At 37.6% G+C, this 19,140-nt stretch overlaps 1 protein-coding gene across 4 annotated transcripts in view; it reads right to left on the bottom strand.

The window, feature by feature from the left end:
• The window catches only part of ZNF277 (zinc finger protein 277), a 112,647-nt gene that overhangs the window by 17,958 nt on the left and 75,549 nt on the right, over positions 1–19,140 (bottom strand). For all 4 annotated transcript variants that reach the window (XM_053898412.1, XM_053898413.1, XM_053898414.1 and 1 more), the window contains one exon: positions 1,377–1,468. In XM_053898412.1, the coding sequence (XP_053754387.1) occupies positions 1,377–1,468 (92 nt within the window). The remainder of the gene's footprint in view (positions 1–1,376; positions 1,469–19,140) is intronic.

Here is a 19,140-nt window from a genome sequence, read left to right as displayed (position 1 = left end):
TCAATGACTGAATCAATCAAGCTTATAAAATGAAGCCTCATTAAAAACTCTGGGCACCAAAGCTCAGTGAAGATTCCTGGTTGGTGAATACCTTGATGAGCTGGGTAGGTGATGTGTCTTGATTCCTTGAGGAAAGGGCATAGAAATTCTGAGTTCAGGACCCTACCAGATTTTGCCCTATACATTTCTTCATTTGGCTGTTCCTGATCTCTTCACTTGGCTGTTCCTTTATAACAAAACTGCAATCCTAAGTATACCACTTTCTGAGGTTTGTGAGTCATTCTGGTAAATTACTAAACTATGCAAATTACTGGCAAGAATCTGAATTTTTAGCCAGTTGGTCAACTGAACTTGTGGCTGGTGTCTAAAGTAGAGGCAGTCTTGCTGGGAATGATGGATGCCCTTAAACCTGCAGAGTCTGATCCTAACTCTGGGCAGTTAATGTTAGAAATGAATTATAGAATGCCAGTTTGTGCTAAGGAATTACCAATACCCCAGTTTTTGTTTTTGGGTGTTTTTTTTTTTTTTAGATCTTTATCATTAAAAAGTTGTTTTTTTTTTTTAAAGTTTATTTATTTGTTTTGAGAGAGGACAGAGTGAGCATGAGCAGGGAAGGGCAGAGAGAGAGAGGGAGAGAGAGAATCCTAAGCAGCCTCTTTGCCGTCAGCACAGAGCTCGATGAGGGCTGCATCTCACAAACCATGGGACCATGACCTGAGCTGAAACCAAAAGTCAGATGCTTAACTGAGTGAGCCATCCAGGTGCCCCTAGATTTTTATCATTTTTAATATTCAAAAGTCAAAACATCAAAAACTGCTAAAGGTTTAGGGTTAACAATATAGAAGGGTGTGTCTGTAGTAGTTCATTGTACATGGTCTTGCCTGTCAGCCAATTTAAAAAGTCCTACAACATTAAACACAAATTTATTTCTGGCATTAAAAAAAAAAAAAAGAGAGGCAAATCAAGAAATAGACTCTTAACTGTAGAGAACACACTGATGGTTACTGGAGGGGAGATGGGCAGTGGGTAGGTTAAATGAATAATGGGTATTAAGGAGGGCACTTGTGATGAGCACTGGGTGTTGTATATGGGTGATGAATTACTATATTCTACACCTAAAACAAATATTTCACTGTACTGGAGACTAAAAAGTTGGAAGAAAGTAAAAGAAAAAAAAATTTTAAAGTTACTCCTCTTTTCTGCTTAGAGCCACTATAGTCCATGGTTGATATTAGGCATATTAGAAAAAATTACTGGTAATATAGCAAAGGGTCCTGAGCCAACCGACAGAACTTAAATTACATAAGCATTATGGGTGTTTTGATGAGTTTTCAGATGAAAAACAATAATATTTAAAGACATGCACAAAGGCAAACCTGTTCCCGAAAAATTCCTCATTGCAAAACATACAAATACCATGAAAATTGTTATCATTTCTTTCTTGCTGCTGTTGTTCCAGAATTTCTTTCTGTAAAACAGAAACAGATATTTGATATTATCTTTAATAAATGCACAGTTAGTTAATGAAAAATGTTTTAGTCTAGATGGGAGGAATCTGCAGTAGAAGCACAAAGGGAGTATATGAATTCTGATAATATTTCACATTTCTACATTTCTGTCCTTGTATCAAAACTCCAAGTCTATACTGTTAAATGCTAACAGAACACTCCATTTGGATAGCTATGCAGGAATCTCAAGGTCAACTGGGTCTCATTATCCTTCCCTACCCTGGCTTTCTTCCTGTTTTTATTAGTCAACTCCTGTCCTCGCCCTCTTTCCCCCAACTGCCGCCCCCCCTGCCCCCCACCTCCCGAACAAAAATGTGGTAGCATTTTTGACTTGCTCCTTTTTGTACTTCTCAGTTTAGTCTGTAATCAAGTTCTGATCCATTTTTCACTTGAACTATCTTTGTGTTACTTCTCTCCACCATTCACAATATGATTACCCAGAGTCTAGTTTTTAATCAGTCATTATGGGATTACTATAAATAAGTCTCCTAGAGGTCTCCCTGATCTCAATCCTTTTTTTCATCATATCCAGCCTTTTTTGCTGCCAGAAAAACTTTCTTAAACAATGTTTTCATACACAATTATCTTGTTCTTCAACTCAAATATGTTTTGGTAGCATCTGTTCCAATCAGGGTGGTTCCACACACCATTTTTCCCTGAGGTCATTTTATTTCTCTTTGCTTTTTGCCTCTTACAAAATCTTACCTGTAATTAGGATTCCCATTTCTATCATGCAGCCATTTCTACTACTGTAGAGTTAAAAGCTCAGACTCTGAAAAACTGAGCAGACCTGGACTTGAACTCTGGCTCTCACTGGTACTCAATATTTTATTTAACTTCTTTAATCATCAATTTTCTCATTTTTTTAAAATTTTTTTTTAACGTTTATTTATTTTTGAGACAGAGAGAGACAGAGCATGAACGGGGGAGGGTCAGAGAGAGGGAGACACAGAATCTGAAACAGGCTCCAGACTCTGAGCTGTCAGCACAGAGCCCGACGCAGGGCTCAAACTCATGGACCGTGAGATCATGACCTGAGCCGAAGTCGGCCGCTTAACCAACTGAGCCACCCAGGTGCCCCAATTTTCTCATTTTTGAGATAAAAAGAAATACCACATGACAAAATTGTTTATATGATTAAATCATATAATTTATGTAAAGAGCTCAAATTGTTCATGGGTCATTAAATGCTGGATATGATTGTTATCCAGCCAACTTCAATTTCCACTGTTTGTTACCCATCATCTTTGTCAACTGTTTGCCTGCTTTGCCTTTTGAAGGGTTATGAAAACTTCTTGAAGTTAAAAGAAAGTCTTTATGCTGTTCTTATAAGTGGCATACTACTCCCAGCTTCTCTAATATCATGGAGCTCAAAATAGTAAAGTTTATAAAGTTTATTGTTGAATCTATGAATATTTACAGAATAGCATCAAAATGAGCTCATATCTAGAAGCTTAATAGATTCCATGTGGCATTTCTGGAAATGTATCACCAAACATCTAGAACTACTAATTCACTTGAAGAAAAAAAATTAAGAAATTACCATGATAAAAATCAACTCAATGAACTGGTTTCAGCCATGATGGAATCATGTATATCCCACCTACCCTCCGCCTATAAAATAAGTGGCTTCATATATTTTATGTTTTCAGACATTGGATAATAGACAGTACAGGGTTGTGATCTGTAAGAGAAAAAAATAATACACTGCCAGTTTTATGCTGGGTGGTATTTCCAAATTGCAACATAGGGAAGTTAAACCCAAATAAGATGCAGAGCTATCTCACTGGATGAAGGTAAAAAAAAACAAAAAACAAAAAACAAAAAACAAAACAAAAAAAAACCGGAGTCAGGATACTAAAAAGCGAGTGTACCTTGTGGGACAAGGTACTAGAGAGGAGAGCTGAAGAGGAGCTGAGGAAACCTGAACTACTCTACTGGGATTCTTTGCATCTCTGTCCAAATACTGAGCTGTACATGTACCAAAGGACTCTATGAGTCCTGACGAAGTACTTTCCAGGGACTGGGAGGCTTACTGGAGATTCCGGAGGTTACAGCACTGGACTCTGCTGGAGTTCTGACATACGGAATGAAAAGATCTTGCTCAACACTTCAGGCATATACAGCAAATACAAAACAAACTTTTTAATTTTTTTCCCCCTAAAGTTTATTTTATTTTGAGAGAGCATGTGTGTGTGCACGAATGGGGGAGGGGCAGAAATCCAAGATCGAATCCCACAGGGCTCGAACTCCTGAGCCATGAGATCATGACGTGAGCTGAAATCAAGAGTCGCTTAACTGATGCTTAACCAACTAAGCCACCCAGGTGCCCCAAAACTTTTTAAGGTTATGAAGGTCACAGTTTTATGGTGGTAGCAAGTAGACAGATAAAAGCAAGAGAAATAAAAGGGCGAAGGCTGATGTATCAGAACATTTTAATTATTGCTTTTTGAATTTAAGTGAACCTTACATCAAAAATGAAATGGACAGTACAAGTCAAATAAAAGAGGTATCGGAAAAGGAAACTGAACTTTTACAAACATGCATTGTTTAACTGAATACAAAACAAAAAACACATTTTATAACCCTATGTCAACAACACTGTTAGCAGCAAAAACAAAAACCCAGTAAATAAAGCTCTTGATAAAGATCCCTATCACTACTGGTGCATTAAGGCCAATCATGGACCTTCTCTGCCTGTTCCTGTTTTCAGTGCACAAGACCCATTAGTGCTCATTAAAAGTCACCATTCTGGCTCGTATTTCTCAAGCTTGTGATGATATAACCCAAATTTGGCTAAAGAAAAATCTTACTCAACTTAATATCTCCTTGGTTTGGCTCAGCACAAGTACAAAAGACTTGTGAGTCTAAACCACAGTGATGCTAAGCTATCTAACATTTACTTTGGCCAAATTTCAGTTTTATCAACTGACCGTGAATGGCAAAACCTCAGTATAAACACTAGAAGTGATAAAAATTGATTCTTCTTAGGAGAGTCTAATTTACTCTTTGGTATGTTCGAGCCAGCACGGGATAGTCAGGACAGTAAGAAAAATCACTTTAAGGGCAAGTAACTAAACCCAGGCTGTTTTGTTCTGGAGCCCCTCCCTTAGCGTGAGGGCATGGGACTAGTATATCCATACAGTCTACAAGCACAATGAGAGAGACAAAGACTCTAGAGTATCCTTGGTATCCCTGGTCTTGCAGGCCCCATACAACTCCTTTAATTTTTCCCCAGGTTCATTTCTTTAAGAGCTGCCTTTTGTGCACAGAACAAACTCTTTTTAAAACTCCTTTCCAGACATTCCTCCAGAGGCAGCTACTTAAACCATTTGTTGCCCCACCTCTGCTTTTTGTTGATTTCATGTGCATAAGACTTTTCTCATTTTAAAATGATCAAGTCTAGGAAGAGGAGAGAATCCAAAAGAAAAAGAATGAGTCCTCCTGTCCATTTTTCCAGTTTATGAAGCTCGTCTAGATTTGATAATATTAAAATGAGAAAAATCTCATGCACATGAAATCAACAGAAAGCAGAGGTCCATAAAGAAAAATAGTTTTTCTTCTTTCTTCCTTCTTCCTTTGTAAAGCTTGGTATCTGATTAGTTGTAGCATATATTTTAACTCACTTTTGGACAAAAAAATATAATATTAAGAGACAATCCATACAAAGCTTCACAAAGATGTGTGAAATCAAAGCCTACCTGCTTTGTGGTTTTATTTTTCTAAAAAAAAATCTCATGCTGGGTAGATATTTATTCAGATTTTATTCATGGATTTATAGAATAAAGGGATGAAGAGAATGTAACAGATGTTATGTGTTTGAACTTCTCAAACTTATCTGATGAAATCAGATGAAATTTTCATTACAAAATAGGCTTGGATAAAAACCATAGTTGTAAGAATACAAGATCAGCTTATCTATTAGGCAAAGAGTTATAATAACAAGCTGTATTTTTGTCTAATTGGTTTAAAATGTCAAGAATGGTAGCGAAGAGGTCAGGGCAGAGTGTTTCATCTTTATTCATAAGCTAAAGACAGGAAACATTAATGAAACAACAGATATAGCAGATGGCATTCAATAGTCATGGGACTAACATACATACATAGGTAGAAAATGAAAATGTGAGTAAGGCTGAAAGTTATAAAAGTCAGCAATTCAGGAAAAAGCAATTTAGAAAATCTCAATTTAGTTAAGTATTTGTGTACAGGAAAGCAGAAACTAATGCATAGAATAACAAATCCAATGGAAATAGCATGCATTACCATAAGGAAGTAAAACTAAGGCTAATGTTATTAATTATAGATAATCAAAAACATTCTATAGATACTGATACACTGGATTGACACAGAGTTTCCCATCTGCACAACTGCATGAGTGGCTGTGAGAGAAAACAGCACACTCCAAAGGATCCTCTCCAAGTTAGTCCACAGGCAGAAGCACGGTGGAACCTGTTAGGCATTCTCAGTTGGGGAGATCAGCCGAGCTCTTCCAAAAGAGGACACAAAAAACATCCCTACTAAAGTTAGAGTGGTGGCCCAAAGCCTCCAAAGAAAGGCAGCAGTATCTTCTAGTCCTACTGCTTTCTATTTCCAGAACCATGGATTATCTCTGAGGTCTTGGGGATTATTTCATTCACACCTCCACCTTGGTCCAGTAAGTATTTCAGGCTGCTATGAAACAATGGAGCATAAAAATGAGAGTAAAATAAGGATAAAATAGGGTAGGGTGGGCATGTAAATTGAAGATTAAAAAATAAAAAGAAGAAATATGTATGTACAAATATGCACATACACAAACTAATTCAAACCTAAAGGTAGATCCCAAATTTGGCTATCAGCTTTAGTAGAAAGGGTAAACAGATCAGAAGGTGGGGGCGGGGGGGGGGGGGGGGGGGGAGTTGTGCAACAGAGTTTGACTGGCTTTGTCCCCTATTCTTGGGAGGTAATGTCTAATCCCCTGGCATTTCTTGAGTGATTCATGTCCTTGTTATTCGGGGTGAGCCTTTAACAGCACCTGATACTTAATGCTAATGAGATAACTCAGGATGGAGGCTGTCATGCCAAAAAGTCCAACCACCTAGTGGGTTAGGGCTTTGAGCCACATGATCTCAGCCTCACCTCAGAAAGAGGGGGAGAACTGGAGGTTGAGTTCAGCTATGTGGTCAACCATTCAGTCAGTCATGCTTAATGAAGTTTCATATGCTAAGTGAAGTTGGTCAGTCAGAGAAAGACAAAAATCATATGACTTCACTCATATGAGGACTTTAAGAGACAAAACAGATGAACATAAGGGAAGGGAAACAAGAATAGTGTGAAAACAGGGAGGGGGACAAAGCAGGAGAGACTCATAAATGTGGAGAGCAAACTGAAGGTTGCTGGGGGGGGGTAGTGGGAGGGGGGATGGGCTGAATGGGTGGGGGGGCATTGAGGAATCTACTCCTAAAGTCATTGCTTCACTGAGTGCTAACTAATTTGGATGTAAATTTTAAAAAATAGAAAATAAAGCTACAACAAACAAAAACCTTTGGACACCAAAGTTTGGTTAAGCTTTCCTAATTAGCAATACTCTGTGTATTGTCGCACACTGATGTGCTAGGAAGGCAAAAGGTCCCTGGAGACGAAAGCAACCTTGTGTTTAGGACTTTCCCAGATCTCTTCCTATGTATTTTTCTGTCTGGCTCTGGTTTGTATCTATTTTTATAACAAAATTGTAATCATATGTATAGTGGTTTCCAGAGTTCTGGAAGTTGTGGGGTAGGGGAACCCCTGAATTTGTAAGCAGCTGGACAGGAGTAAAGGTGGCCAGGAGATCCCCCAACTTGCGGCTGCTGTTAAAATAAGGATAGTCTTGGGGCGGGGGGTGTCTGTGCTTTGTGAAGTTTGGCTTAACTCTGGGGAGCTAGAAGTCACTGACAATAAGTATACAATGTGATCTAATGGACAATATACTTAGAATAAATAGGCCAGACAACATGGACTATTTCTCATAATGATCCTCAAAACAAGCTCACTCCAAAGCACATTCCAAACTCAGTGAAGTGCAGAGGGACTGGGGGAGAGTTGTGATGCAATATAGATACCTGCTTCCTCCTGATTGGAGGTTGAAAGTTTAAGTCTATTTAGAAAACTATTGAACTCAAACAATTTCCCCTGAATGTGGTTTTTATAAATATTGGCTGGTAATAATCTTGACTTTGTCTTTCCAGTAAAGCACCTGGAATGTTAACTTTCCTCAACTCTTGCTTGGATGCAGAGCCACAGACCTTAGAAGGTAATCAGGAGATATTTCAGTTGATACCCTCGTAGAAACTGCAGAGTCCTAAACATGGATTGGAGCTTGCATGACAAGTCATTTAATTCTTTGTCGAAATGACTCGAGAACAGCCACACACTAGGTAAAAATTTCTCTAAAACAATCATTTTTAATCCCCACTCCCACCATCCCAACACTAGCTACTGGCCTCTAAAGTTGTATTCTGTTTATCATGGTCACAGAATTTTTAGCATGGATGAAATTTTAAATAAGGTGTTACCAGTTGCCTTGTCCCGAATGGGTGGGTGGGTGGAGGGTTGTCAGAAAATTACCCAAATAACACCTGGAAATGAGTGACGTAATTTGCTAGTATATCCTCCAAAGACAAACTTCTGGCAAAATGTATACCAAGATAACTAAATACAAGAATTTATTGATGTGCTTATCACTAATAACTTGGTTAAAAGATCAAGATTGGGCACCAAACAAGAATAGATTTTAGAATTTATTTATGACAACTAGTTAGTTGGGTCAGTTGTCTCTTCAAGCTATACCTCATTCAGTAAACAAATACATGCGTGTGTCTCTTTGAACTCTGTGAAAGAAAAGCATCTACTTTAACTAAAAGTGCCACTTAATCACTAAGACATTAATTAAAATAAAGCAGATGGAAAAGGAGGAGTTCTCCTCTGCTATTGTGCTTAATATTAAGAAAGCCACAATGAGAAAATGCTGGAAAATCAAAAAAAGAAAAGAAAAAGAAATCATTCCTCACTTAGAATCCAAAACTTTATATACTTGCACCTGGAATTGTACACTTTATATATATTTTTAAGTTGATTTGTTTATTTTGATAGAAAAGAGAGCATGCACATGAGGGGTAAGGGCAAAGAGAGAGGGAGACAGAAAGAATCCGAAGCAGGCTCTGCACTGTCAGTGTGGGTCTCGAACTCACAAACTGTGAGATTATGACCTGAGCTGAAATCAAGAGTCAGACACTTAACCAACTGGGCCACCCAGGCGCCCTAGAATTGTATACTTTAGAAGAGTGAATTGTATTTATGTGAATTATATCTCAATAAAGCTGTTATTTTTTTTTTAAAGGAAAAGAAAAAAACCCTGAAGTCACAAGGCAACCAAACTGAATTCCAAAAGGTGATAAACCTGTCTGAGGAGAGGCAGGGGCACACATTATTTCCCCTTTGGCAGAACACAGGAGGAAAAGACAAGTAGAAGAAAACAGCTGAAATTTTATAGAATTTTTAAAGGCTAAGTCCCTGGGAACCCTAGACATAAAAGGGTCCAGCTCTTTTCCACGGGTTTCCTCCAAGTTCTCAGGAGAAAGACTGGGAGAAGGGGGGAAGAAATATGAACAACAGCCCATCGGTGGAGAGCAGGCACAAAACCCCACTTGCTTCCTGGGGACATTCTTTAGCATTCAAAGCAAAAGCCAGAAGCTGCCAGGGGAAGGACCCAAAGCCTGCATTGCTCCAGAGCAGAGGCTTGCCACTACCATGGGAGAGGGCAGGAATGCTGAGAAATAAAATCTTGTATCTGAGTTCTTTCTGAGTGTGCAATAGTGCTTTGTGGTATATGAGCTGGATATGAAAACAGGACCAGGAGATCCTACCTGGCAGTGTGTCAAGCAAGTACGACAAAGCATTTTTCTTAGAAAATTCAAGAAAGTTATAAGCATGTGTTAAAAGATTTAAATATTAAAAAAATAAATATTTAAGATATTTGAAATTTATGGAGATGAAGCTTATCTTCCTAAAAGATGGCGTACGTCCAGCTGCAGCCCGATGGGATGATAGGGAAAGAAGGCTGACAAGGAGACCTGCAGCACTGCCCCTTAGGGTCATTCTGTTCCCTAAGATGCCTGGGGACCAGCAAAGGTCCAGAGTGCATTTATTTTTTTTACTCATATGACGAGATTACAAAAGATCATACAGTCAAGGAAAGAGATGATAACATGAGAATTTAGAGATCTTAGAGGAGTTAAAACCCCGAAAATAATCAATCCTGGAACAGTTTAGAATTTAGATTTTCTTAAGTTTCAGCCATCAGTACAAGTTCAGGGCAAAAAATGAAACAGTAGACAGTCAACAAAATGGGGGTTTAAAGAAAAGCATTAAATATTAAAAACTGCATCAGTCAGATGCAGAAAAAGGTCTGTACTGTTGATATAAATGAGTCACAAAGTACTTGCTTTCTTCTGAAGTGACTTGGTTACAATACCAGAACCCAGACTGCACACCAAATGGCAAAACCCCTAATACATATGGAACAATGATGAGCCTTTTCTTTTTAAGAGTGTGAACATTTGCAGCTTCTAAGTACAGCACTGGAGATTCTGGGCTGGCATTCCTTTGAGAAACTGACATCAAGACCTGGAGAATGGCACCTCAGCTATCTTTGGTGATTAAAAAAAAAAAAAAAAAAGAAAGAAGGAAAGAAAGAAAGAGACCACGGAAGTTTGTGTTATCTACTTCCTGTTCTCCAATGCCTTCTACCACCAAGAAGTAAATGAACTGAAATTAACATATAGAAGGTTGGTTGGTTATTTATTTATTCATTTATTTATTTATTTTTGGTGAAAACAGGTGACTTGGACACTCCAGTTGGCTAAAACAAATGCCATTTACTCAGCAAAACATTTCCCAAATGTTACCTAAAGGTTTGATTGTATACTGGGCACTGCAACCTATGACTTCTTTTTGGTTATAATCTGGAATTCACAATCGTTTTAAATTTTTCCTACTCACTGAGAAAAGAGTTTTCAGTAAATTAATCTGTCAATATTAAGTTTTGAGTGTCTACACCGTAGCTGATAGCTAAAGCTAATCCTCTACCGACACCAATTTTTCCCAAATCACTTCGGTCATGTGAATTCCAAAAGCATTTCCAAAGCATTCATTCGCCTGCAGTGCCATTCTAGAGGCTCACCTCAGGTATCAGCTTCTCCAAAAACTCTTCCCTTCCTCTTCAGGAAAACCATGAGATTTCGGAGAACAGTATCGCAAGCAGAGCAAATAGCAAGTGCAAGTGCAAACAACATGAGATGCTGGACAGAGCTTGGTGTGTCTAAGGGACAGGGGTGGAGACATGGCCACTGTGGCTGGAAGCAGTGATCCAAGTGGGTGAGAGAAACAGGCACTAGACCCTTTGGGATCTTGGTAAGGAGTCTTGACTTTTACTCCAAATAAATTTGAAAGTATTGGAAAATTTCAGTTATTAGAGTTACATGAGTTGAATGAGTGAACAGCATATGAACTACTGAAACAGTCTTCCAAATGTTTCAGACTCAGGAAGGATAAAAACTAACATCACCTTCTCTTGTTCTTTCTGCCTTTTCTCATATCTTCTGACAATAAGCAGGGTATTTTCATTTTGATCTCACTCAGTTTTGGTAAACGCTTCTTTTTTCTATCACATCCTTTATCTAATATAAATATTCAGTATAAGGAAATTAAAGTACAAAAATCTCAGTAAACTTCCACTAATTTAAGGATTCGAGAACAAGTTTGATTAACAAAGTAAAATGGAAATGAAGACATTTGGTGTAAAGATACTGATGTATAGTTTCAACTATGTTCAGAACAGAATCTGCCTGCAAGTTCCTTAAATATGTTAGAAGCCCTCTGAGTAGGGGTCAAGTAAAAAGCTACTCATTCTCCCCAAAGAATTCCTTTTTAAGTGTCAAAAAAAATGCCAGGTAGCTCCAGGAAAGACTAACCTGTCTGCCAGAATCTGATGACTTCAGCACTTCAGCATTCTGAATTATGTTAGCAATATACACATACAGGATACTTACTATACTTTAACAAAAACACACCTCTGCACATAGAGGCAGGAGTAGCTGTATGAAAGCAAGGACTCTCAATGACACAATACCATTTCTTAAAACAGAACAATAAAATCCACTGTTCTCAGCATTTTATGAGAGCTGAAAGAAAGTTCCCTCTGACAATAATATCAAGGATCTTAATAAATAAATGAGAAAAGATATGTCAAAGACTAAAGCAAGACAGTAAAACATAAAAGCCAGAGAGAAATTTCTTAACTGGTTTATGATATATACTCCCACAAATCCACGAGGTTCGATGTGACTAATATTCCACCTTTTTGAAAGACATCAGCACCTCCTACCCCTTCTGAAACTGCAATGATAACAGCAACAACCATCTGCTTGCTACATAGGATAGAAAGACAGCATTTTTATTCTACTTAGAGTCGTACTGAAGTGTCTTCTGAAAAGAAAGGAAGAGACAGGAGAGATAGAACATCTAGAAGAATTAGCTACTAGAGAAAAAAATTACATAAAGGTAACCGTTACACGGAACAGACCATTACTATGAAAAACAGAAAAGCAGAAGTACAGAAGAAAAAAAATTGCAAGAGTTAAACACATGAGAATTAGAAAAGCCTCATTTCTATTTGTACTACAGATATGAGGGAATCTAGCCTAGGCAAAAAGAGGAAGAATTAAAAAGTGGAAAGGTGGCTATAGAAGACTGCAAAATGCCCACCTCTGACACTAAAAGAGGAGAGAGCTATGGCACGGATCAGCACAATCATAATACTTCCGTCAAAGGAAGTATTTTCTTGGATAAACTCAAGGTCAGGGATACCCCTATGTTTCTCTAAAGATAGGGGAAACTCTGAAAACACACCATCTTCAAGTTTTAAAAGAAAATGTAACAAGCTTAGGCCCAAAGGAGTAAGAAATCTACCACTGATTTAAGATAATAAAGTAAGAAATTGGATTTTCTTAAAAAAATCTTAGCAATAGAAACAAAACACTATTATTTATTTACATATGTATTTATATACCATTCTTCCAATTTTATTCGTTGTAACAAATGTCAGTTTAGAAAATGTCACTTCTGCTTCCAGAAGTAGGATCACATTGGATAAAGGATCCTGGTACAAGTAGAAAAAGAATGGCGCGTGGGGGTGGGGGTGGGAAATAGTAAAAGTCTGACTTGCTTCTCTTCCTTTTTCAGTCAGTAGATAACTGTGGCCTTGAACATTTCTCCCAGCATCTTTGGCCCTGTATTTTCTATCTAAACAAAAACAATGATATCATCTTACTGGTCTCACAGAGCCAATGTGTATAAAAAGTGCCATGTAAATTTCAAGTTCTGCTGAAGGAGTTCACAGTGGTAAACTTGAGAATTCAGTGTAGTATAGTTTCAGGCTGAGTTTTCATGTTTCCTGAACGAAAACATTAACTAATCTGAAGGTTAAAATCACTCAATGGTCATTTTTGCTAACTTGATCTATGTTGATTGTTAAGAATGTTACAATTCAAAGGGAGATATCACATTATATTTGGGAAACTTATTCTAGATGCAATTAGAGGGCTTGTCCTTTCAAGGGTAGGAATTATGGAAGAAAGGTTTAAATACAAAATGACTTTTTACTTTGAAGACACTATAGAAAGTAATTTAATACTTTACTAAAAATCTCTAAAATCTATAAAGAAAAATGGCACGAGTAAAAAAAATCTTAGGCGGAGACATAGAATTTCATTTTGTTGTTTTATTGTGGGGGGAAAGTGGAATATATGAAGTAGCATTAAAAATTTTTTTTAAAAATTTTTTTGTAATTGTCATAAAACATTTATAGTTGTCATGAATTACTGCTTAAGTTGACATTTATAATAGTGATTAAAAAAAAGAAACTTCCATGCAGTTAAATGGATATTTCCTCTTATCCTAATTTAATTAAAAGTTACATCTTACTACTGAGACCTATGAATGCCACATCTTCTCCCATAGCCAAATTGAAAAACTAGTGCTTTTTAATGCTAAAGTGTAACCCAGTGATTAAAGATGTCTGCCTTGATACTTTATATCCCTTTTAAAAATCAGGGACATCCGACTCTATGGTTTTATAGAAATATCTCACCAACACTTAAAGATTAAAATTAAGTTAACTCTTTATTTAAAAGTTTTTTTTTTTTTTTTTAATGTTTATTTATTTTTGAGAGAGAAAATGAGTGTGAGCAGGGGAGGGGCAGAGAGAAAGGGAGACACAGAATCTGAAGCAGGTTCCAGGCTCTGCACTGTTAGCACAGAGCCAGATGCAGGTCTCGAACTCGTGAACCATGAGATCATGACCTGAGCTGAAGTCGGATGCTTAACCAACTGAGTCAGTCACCCAGGTGCCCCTTAAGTTAAACCTTTATGAATAAGGCTGAGAAGATACAAAGTAAACATGACAGTCCCAACTCTTAAGAAGCATCTATACCAGTAAGGAAGATAGATTTTTAAACTAGCTATAATTGAAAAGCCAAATAAAATAGTGCATTAAAAGAGCTCAACCGAGATTATTAATTCTGACAGGTGGCATCTAGGAAGCTTTTGTGGCAAATGTGGCATTTAAGCAGTATCTTGAGGGGTATGTTATTTATACAGGTGGACAGGTGGGGCTGGTATTACTGGGTGATGAAGCAGAGTCCTGAAAGTATCTAATACACTTAAGTAAATGTGAGACATGCAGTTTTTCACTAGAGGGCAGGGAATGTGGCCTATTTCACCCACTGCTATAGCAACAACATCCAGAACACTGTCTGCTGCAAGATAAATATTTATTCAATAAATTAATGAACTGACATTGAGTAACTGAAAGGTAAAAGACACTGACATACAGACTTAATCCAGAAAATCTTAAGAATATATAGATAATAGGGGCGCCTGGGTGGCTCAGTCGGTTAAGCGTCCGACTTCAGCTCAGGTCACAATCTTGCGGTCCGCGAGTTCGAGCCCCGCGTCGGGCTCTGGGCTGATGGCTCAGAGCCTGGAGCCAGCTTCCGATTCTGTGTCTCCCTCTCTCTTGGCCCCTCCCCCGTTCATGCTGTGTCTCTCTCTGTCTCAAAAATAAATAAACGTTAAAAAAAAGAATATATAGATAATAAAGACCATTGCAGGTTTAAGCAGAAGAGAATAAAATGATCTGCTATATATTTTACTATTAAAGTTCTGGAGGTAATGCCAGTTGATTGGAGAGGTAAGTCCATTGGGAAGGCGAGATAAAAGGCACGAGGATTACAAAGAAGGGTACGGATATGGGACTCAGAGGTGGAACTGACAGGAATTAAAGATGTTCCTAGAAATTTCCCAATTGAGTGATTAGGAGAATGGTGGTATCATTACATAAGAAAACAGGCAAATCACACACTTCAGTAGAGAAAGAAATAAGTTCAGTTTTAGGCACATTCAACTTAAGGTGTTATCGGAAATCTGTATGGAGAAGTTTAACATAAGGGCAGTTAGAACTGGGGTTCAGAGGTGAGCCAGGATGAAAGCTATAAACGAACTCAATCAAAAGGTATTTATTCTAACTGCCTACTCTACACCAGCACCAGTATTTGAGCTGTTAGTGTAGCGGTAGTAGTTATGAGAGTACACAACCTGGATGAGAGACAAGACCTTGAGAAACTTACATACACCCACTGAAGAGAAAAGAGCATAGAGAGTCACTGGAGGACATTAAGGTAAAATGGTGAGATCAAGGGAACACTTTTAAAGAAGAAACTTAAGAAATGAATGTATACAACCTATTAAACTCTCAAGAATCTTTCCTAATTCTGTAGTTCCCTTCTGAATACAAATAAAAAAATTCAAAGAAGTGATAAATAGGAATTAAGCCTTTCAAAATGAAAAATAGGAACACATGAAACTCACAAATGTCTCAAGGAACCAGTGGTCTAGAAGAAAATGAAAAAAGAAATATCGCTCTAGCCTTAAATCTGCTATGGTAACATGAAGTGAATCATTTAGACTATATGTCTCTAGCTACTCACACAGAAATAAGAATTAAAAAAAAATGGAGTTTGGGGAAAAACACCAATATGAACTTAGCAATATATTGAGTACTACTGAAGGATACTTAAATATAAGACATAACTCCTGCCCTCAAAGAAGTTACAAAGTCAATATGAACTCAAATCATGTGAGTATGAACTCAAATCCTATGAACTCAATAAAGAGTTCCAAATGAAAGAGTAAATATCAAAGAATAATCCACATACAAGTTGCCATTAATGCAAATCAGGACAGCAAATGCCACACTAGTACTCTAGTTTGAGGGTCCTCCTCATGGACTGGAGTTGAGATGCTACTGATCCTGAGCTGAGTTCACTTAAACACAGCTTAGATTATATACCCATTACCATAAAGCAGCTTGACTAGTTTAAAGTATATTTTCCAGAAGTTAGATTGAAAGTCTGATGAATGAAGAGAAAGTTTGGTAAAATACAATCAATAGCAAATAAGTAAAGACTAAATAAGGAAAAACTGTCAAGCTGTGGCAGAGTCGTTGACTTAACCCTCTGGGTGTATAATTCTATTAGGAGGAGTTCTTGGAGAAGAACAAGGGCATAAACCTCTTCAAGAGTTCCAATACTTGATAACAAAGCACCTTTCAGGAATGGTACACCAATGCATATTCTTAAAATTGGTTGAAAAAGTTCTTGTCCTTGGGGCGCCTGGGTGGCTCAGTCAGTTAAGCATCCGACTTCAGCTTAGGCGATGATCTCTTGGTTTGTGAGTTCGAGCCCTGCATAGGGCTCTGTGCTGACTGCTCACGGCCAAGAGCCTGCTTCAGATTGTCTCCCTCTCTCACTCTGCCCCTCCCCCGCTCCTGCTCTGTCTCTCTCTCTCTCAAGAATAAACATTAAAAAAAAAAAATGAAAAAAAAAGTTCTTGTTCTTGATGGAATAAAGATGTATTATTGCCTTTAATGAAAGCTGTTCCATTTGATCAGTTGGACTTCATCTGGAAATGCCTATTACTGATGTGTAGAGCTCATACATAAAAGAGAGATATTTTGTCATCAATGCAAACTCCTAAAGGAAGGTCATCTACACCAACCTCATGTTTCCACACTATAGAGCGTAAAGTTGTGATGAAATGACTGACTGCAAATTTAGCCTGTCTTCCTGCTTTCTGGCAAATCTTTTCTTTTTGATCCTTTGGCCATGATTCCCAGTGACAGCCAATTGGAAATCTCTGCTTTCCCTAAACTCCATTGTTAGCCTCAATCCTTTCCCTACCCTGACCTGTCAGACCATGAGCATCCACGATGGAGTAATTCACAGAGTCCAGAATAACAGTAAGACATATGGGAAGTTGAATAAATTACTACTAGACTGTCATGACACCCCTTACAAAGACATGTATCGGGCACACTTGGCTTAACGTCCCAGCTCCGCTTCTTGTTCACTATGTCGTCCTGGGCAAATTAGTCTTTCTATGCCACAGTTTCCTCATCAACAGAACAGCATTTAATAGCTACTTCACAGGGTTATTATAAAGGACCTAAGGCAAGGCATGGCATATGGCTGGCACTCAGTAATGGTTAACTTCTTTCCATATCTCCCAGTTGGTCTGCTCTTTGCCAGGATTTATCAGCTTTAAGTGGATTTTTACAGAGCTCCACTTCATTTTCAGAGACAGTGAGGAGACATCGATGGGTCTTTTCTATCACAAAGTAAATGTTCCTGGCACTGAAGGATTTCTACAATTTAATTACATCACATCTCTTTAAATCCATCCCATACTCCTCCTCCAAAAATCTTTCTACCATAGCCAGATTAGATTTAATCAATTTTCCTGACATCTTGAATATTTAGATCCATAAGCACTTTTCTTCCCATTTCCACAACTAATTATCCAAATCCATTTCATTGTTAAGACACAGTATTATTAGTGTTATTTGTCTACAACATTTATTGAGCACTTTCTATGTGGCAGATACTGTTTGTTCTAAGTGTATTACATGCATTATCTCAATCTTCACAGCCCAATAAGATATTCTATCATCTCCAGTACTGAGATAAGAACACATATTTGCTTTTCTCTCTAGACTGTATGCTTTTTTATGTCATGAACTGTGCCTTGCACTTAAAAAAATTTTTTTTTAATGTTTACTTATTTTTGAGAGAGAGAGAGACAGAGCATGAATGGGGGAGGGTCAGAGAGAGAGGGAGACGCAGAATCCAAAGTAGGCTCCAGGCTCTGAGCTGTCAGTTATCAGCACAGAGCCTGATGCGGGGCTCAAACCCACGGACCGTGAGATCATGACTTGAGCCAAAGTCAGAAACTCAACCAACTGAGCCACCCAGGTGCCCCTCATTTTTTTCTTTGTATGATCATGTAGGTAAGGAGGAATTCAACAAATATATTCATATGTATGAACTGACTGCAATTTCACATTTTGCTTAAGCTGCTATAACACTTTTATCAAATCTATCACTTTGTCAGTCTATAAAGTTGGTAAAAAGGTGTGCTGTTGTAATTTATAGATTACATTATATATTATTACATTACATTAAATTATATTAATTTATATATATTACATTATATAAAAATTATATATATTTTATATTTATTTATATTTATATATTTATATTTATTTATATTTATATTATATATAAATTATATTAATTTATATATATTACATTACATTAAATTATATTAATTTATATATATAAGAAACATATATTCAGTCTTTGTCCTTGCACATAGCTCCTAAAATCCGAAGTGTTGAGACCTATAAAAAGTGTTTTTTGATATGTTAATGAGGTGACTTTTGGAAAGCACTAACCTAAGGATGAGGAATGGTGGTCAGTGGAGCCAACCATGTGATTACGGGATTGGAATTTTGGAGGGGAGACGGGATGGAGACTGAATTCAATCACCAATGGCCAATGAATTAATCAGACATATCTTAAGTAACAAAGCCTCCATAAAAAACCCAAAGGGACAAGGTTTGGAGTTCCATGTTGATGAACCAGAACGCATCCATGTGCTGTCTTGCCAGGCCTCAAACTCTACAGGGATAGAAGCTCCTTTGCTTGGGACTTCATCCCATGTAGCTTTTCAGCTGGCTACTGATTCATATTCTTTGATATCCTTTGAAATAAACAGGAAATCTAGTGAGTAAACTGATTTCCTAGAGTGAGCTCCTCTAGCAAATTAATCAACTCAAGGCAGCAGTGGTGGGCGGGGGGGGAGGGTCATGGAAACCTCTGATTTATATAGTCAGTGGGTCAGAAGCACAGGTAACAACCTGGACTTATGACTGACATCTGAAGTGGAGGGCAGATTTGTGGGACTGAGCCCTTAACCTGTGGAATCCGATACTATCTCTCAGGAGATTGTGTCAGAATTGAGTTGAATTGTAGGACACTCAGCTGGTGTTCGAGAATTGATTAGTGATTTGGGGAAAAAAAAAACAAAAACAAACACATGTTGAAATTAGTGTCAGAATCTTAAAAGGTCACCTAAATTTTATAGATATAGTATTTCTAGGGACTGTATCTATCTGTAGACATACAGTAAAGATTCTGTGTATGTGGTAATAGTGATG

This window comes from Panthera pardus, unplaced genomic scaffold (genome assembly GCF_024362965.1).
Source record: "Panthera pardus isolate Hobbes unplaced genomic scaffold, ASM2436296v1 HiC_scaffold_8, whole genome shotgun sequence".
In the NCBI taxonomy this organism is placed as follows: Eukaryota; Metazoa; Chordata; class Mammalia; order Carnivora; family Felidae; genus Panthera; species Panthera pardus.
This window is presented reverse-complemented; position numbering and strand designations above follow the sequence as displayed.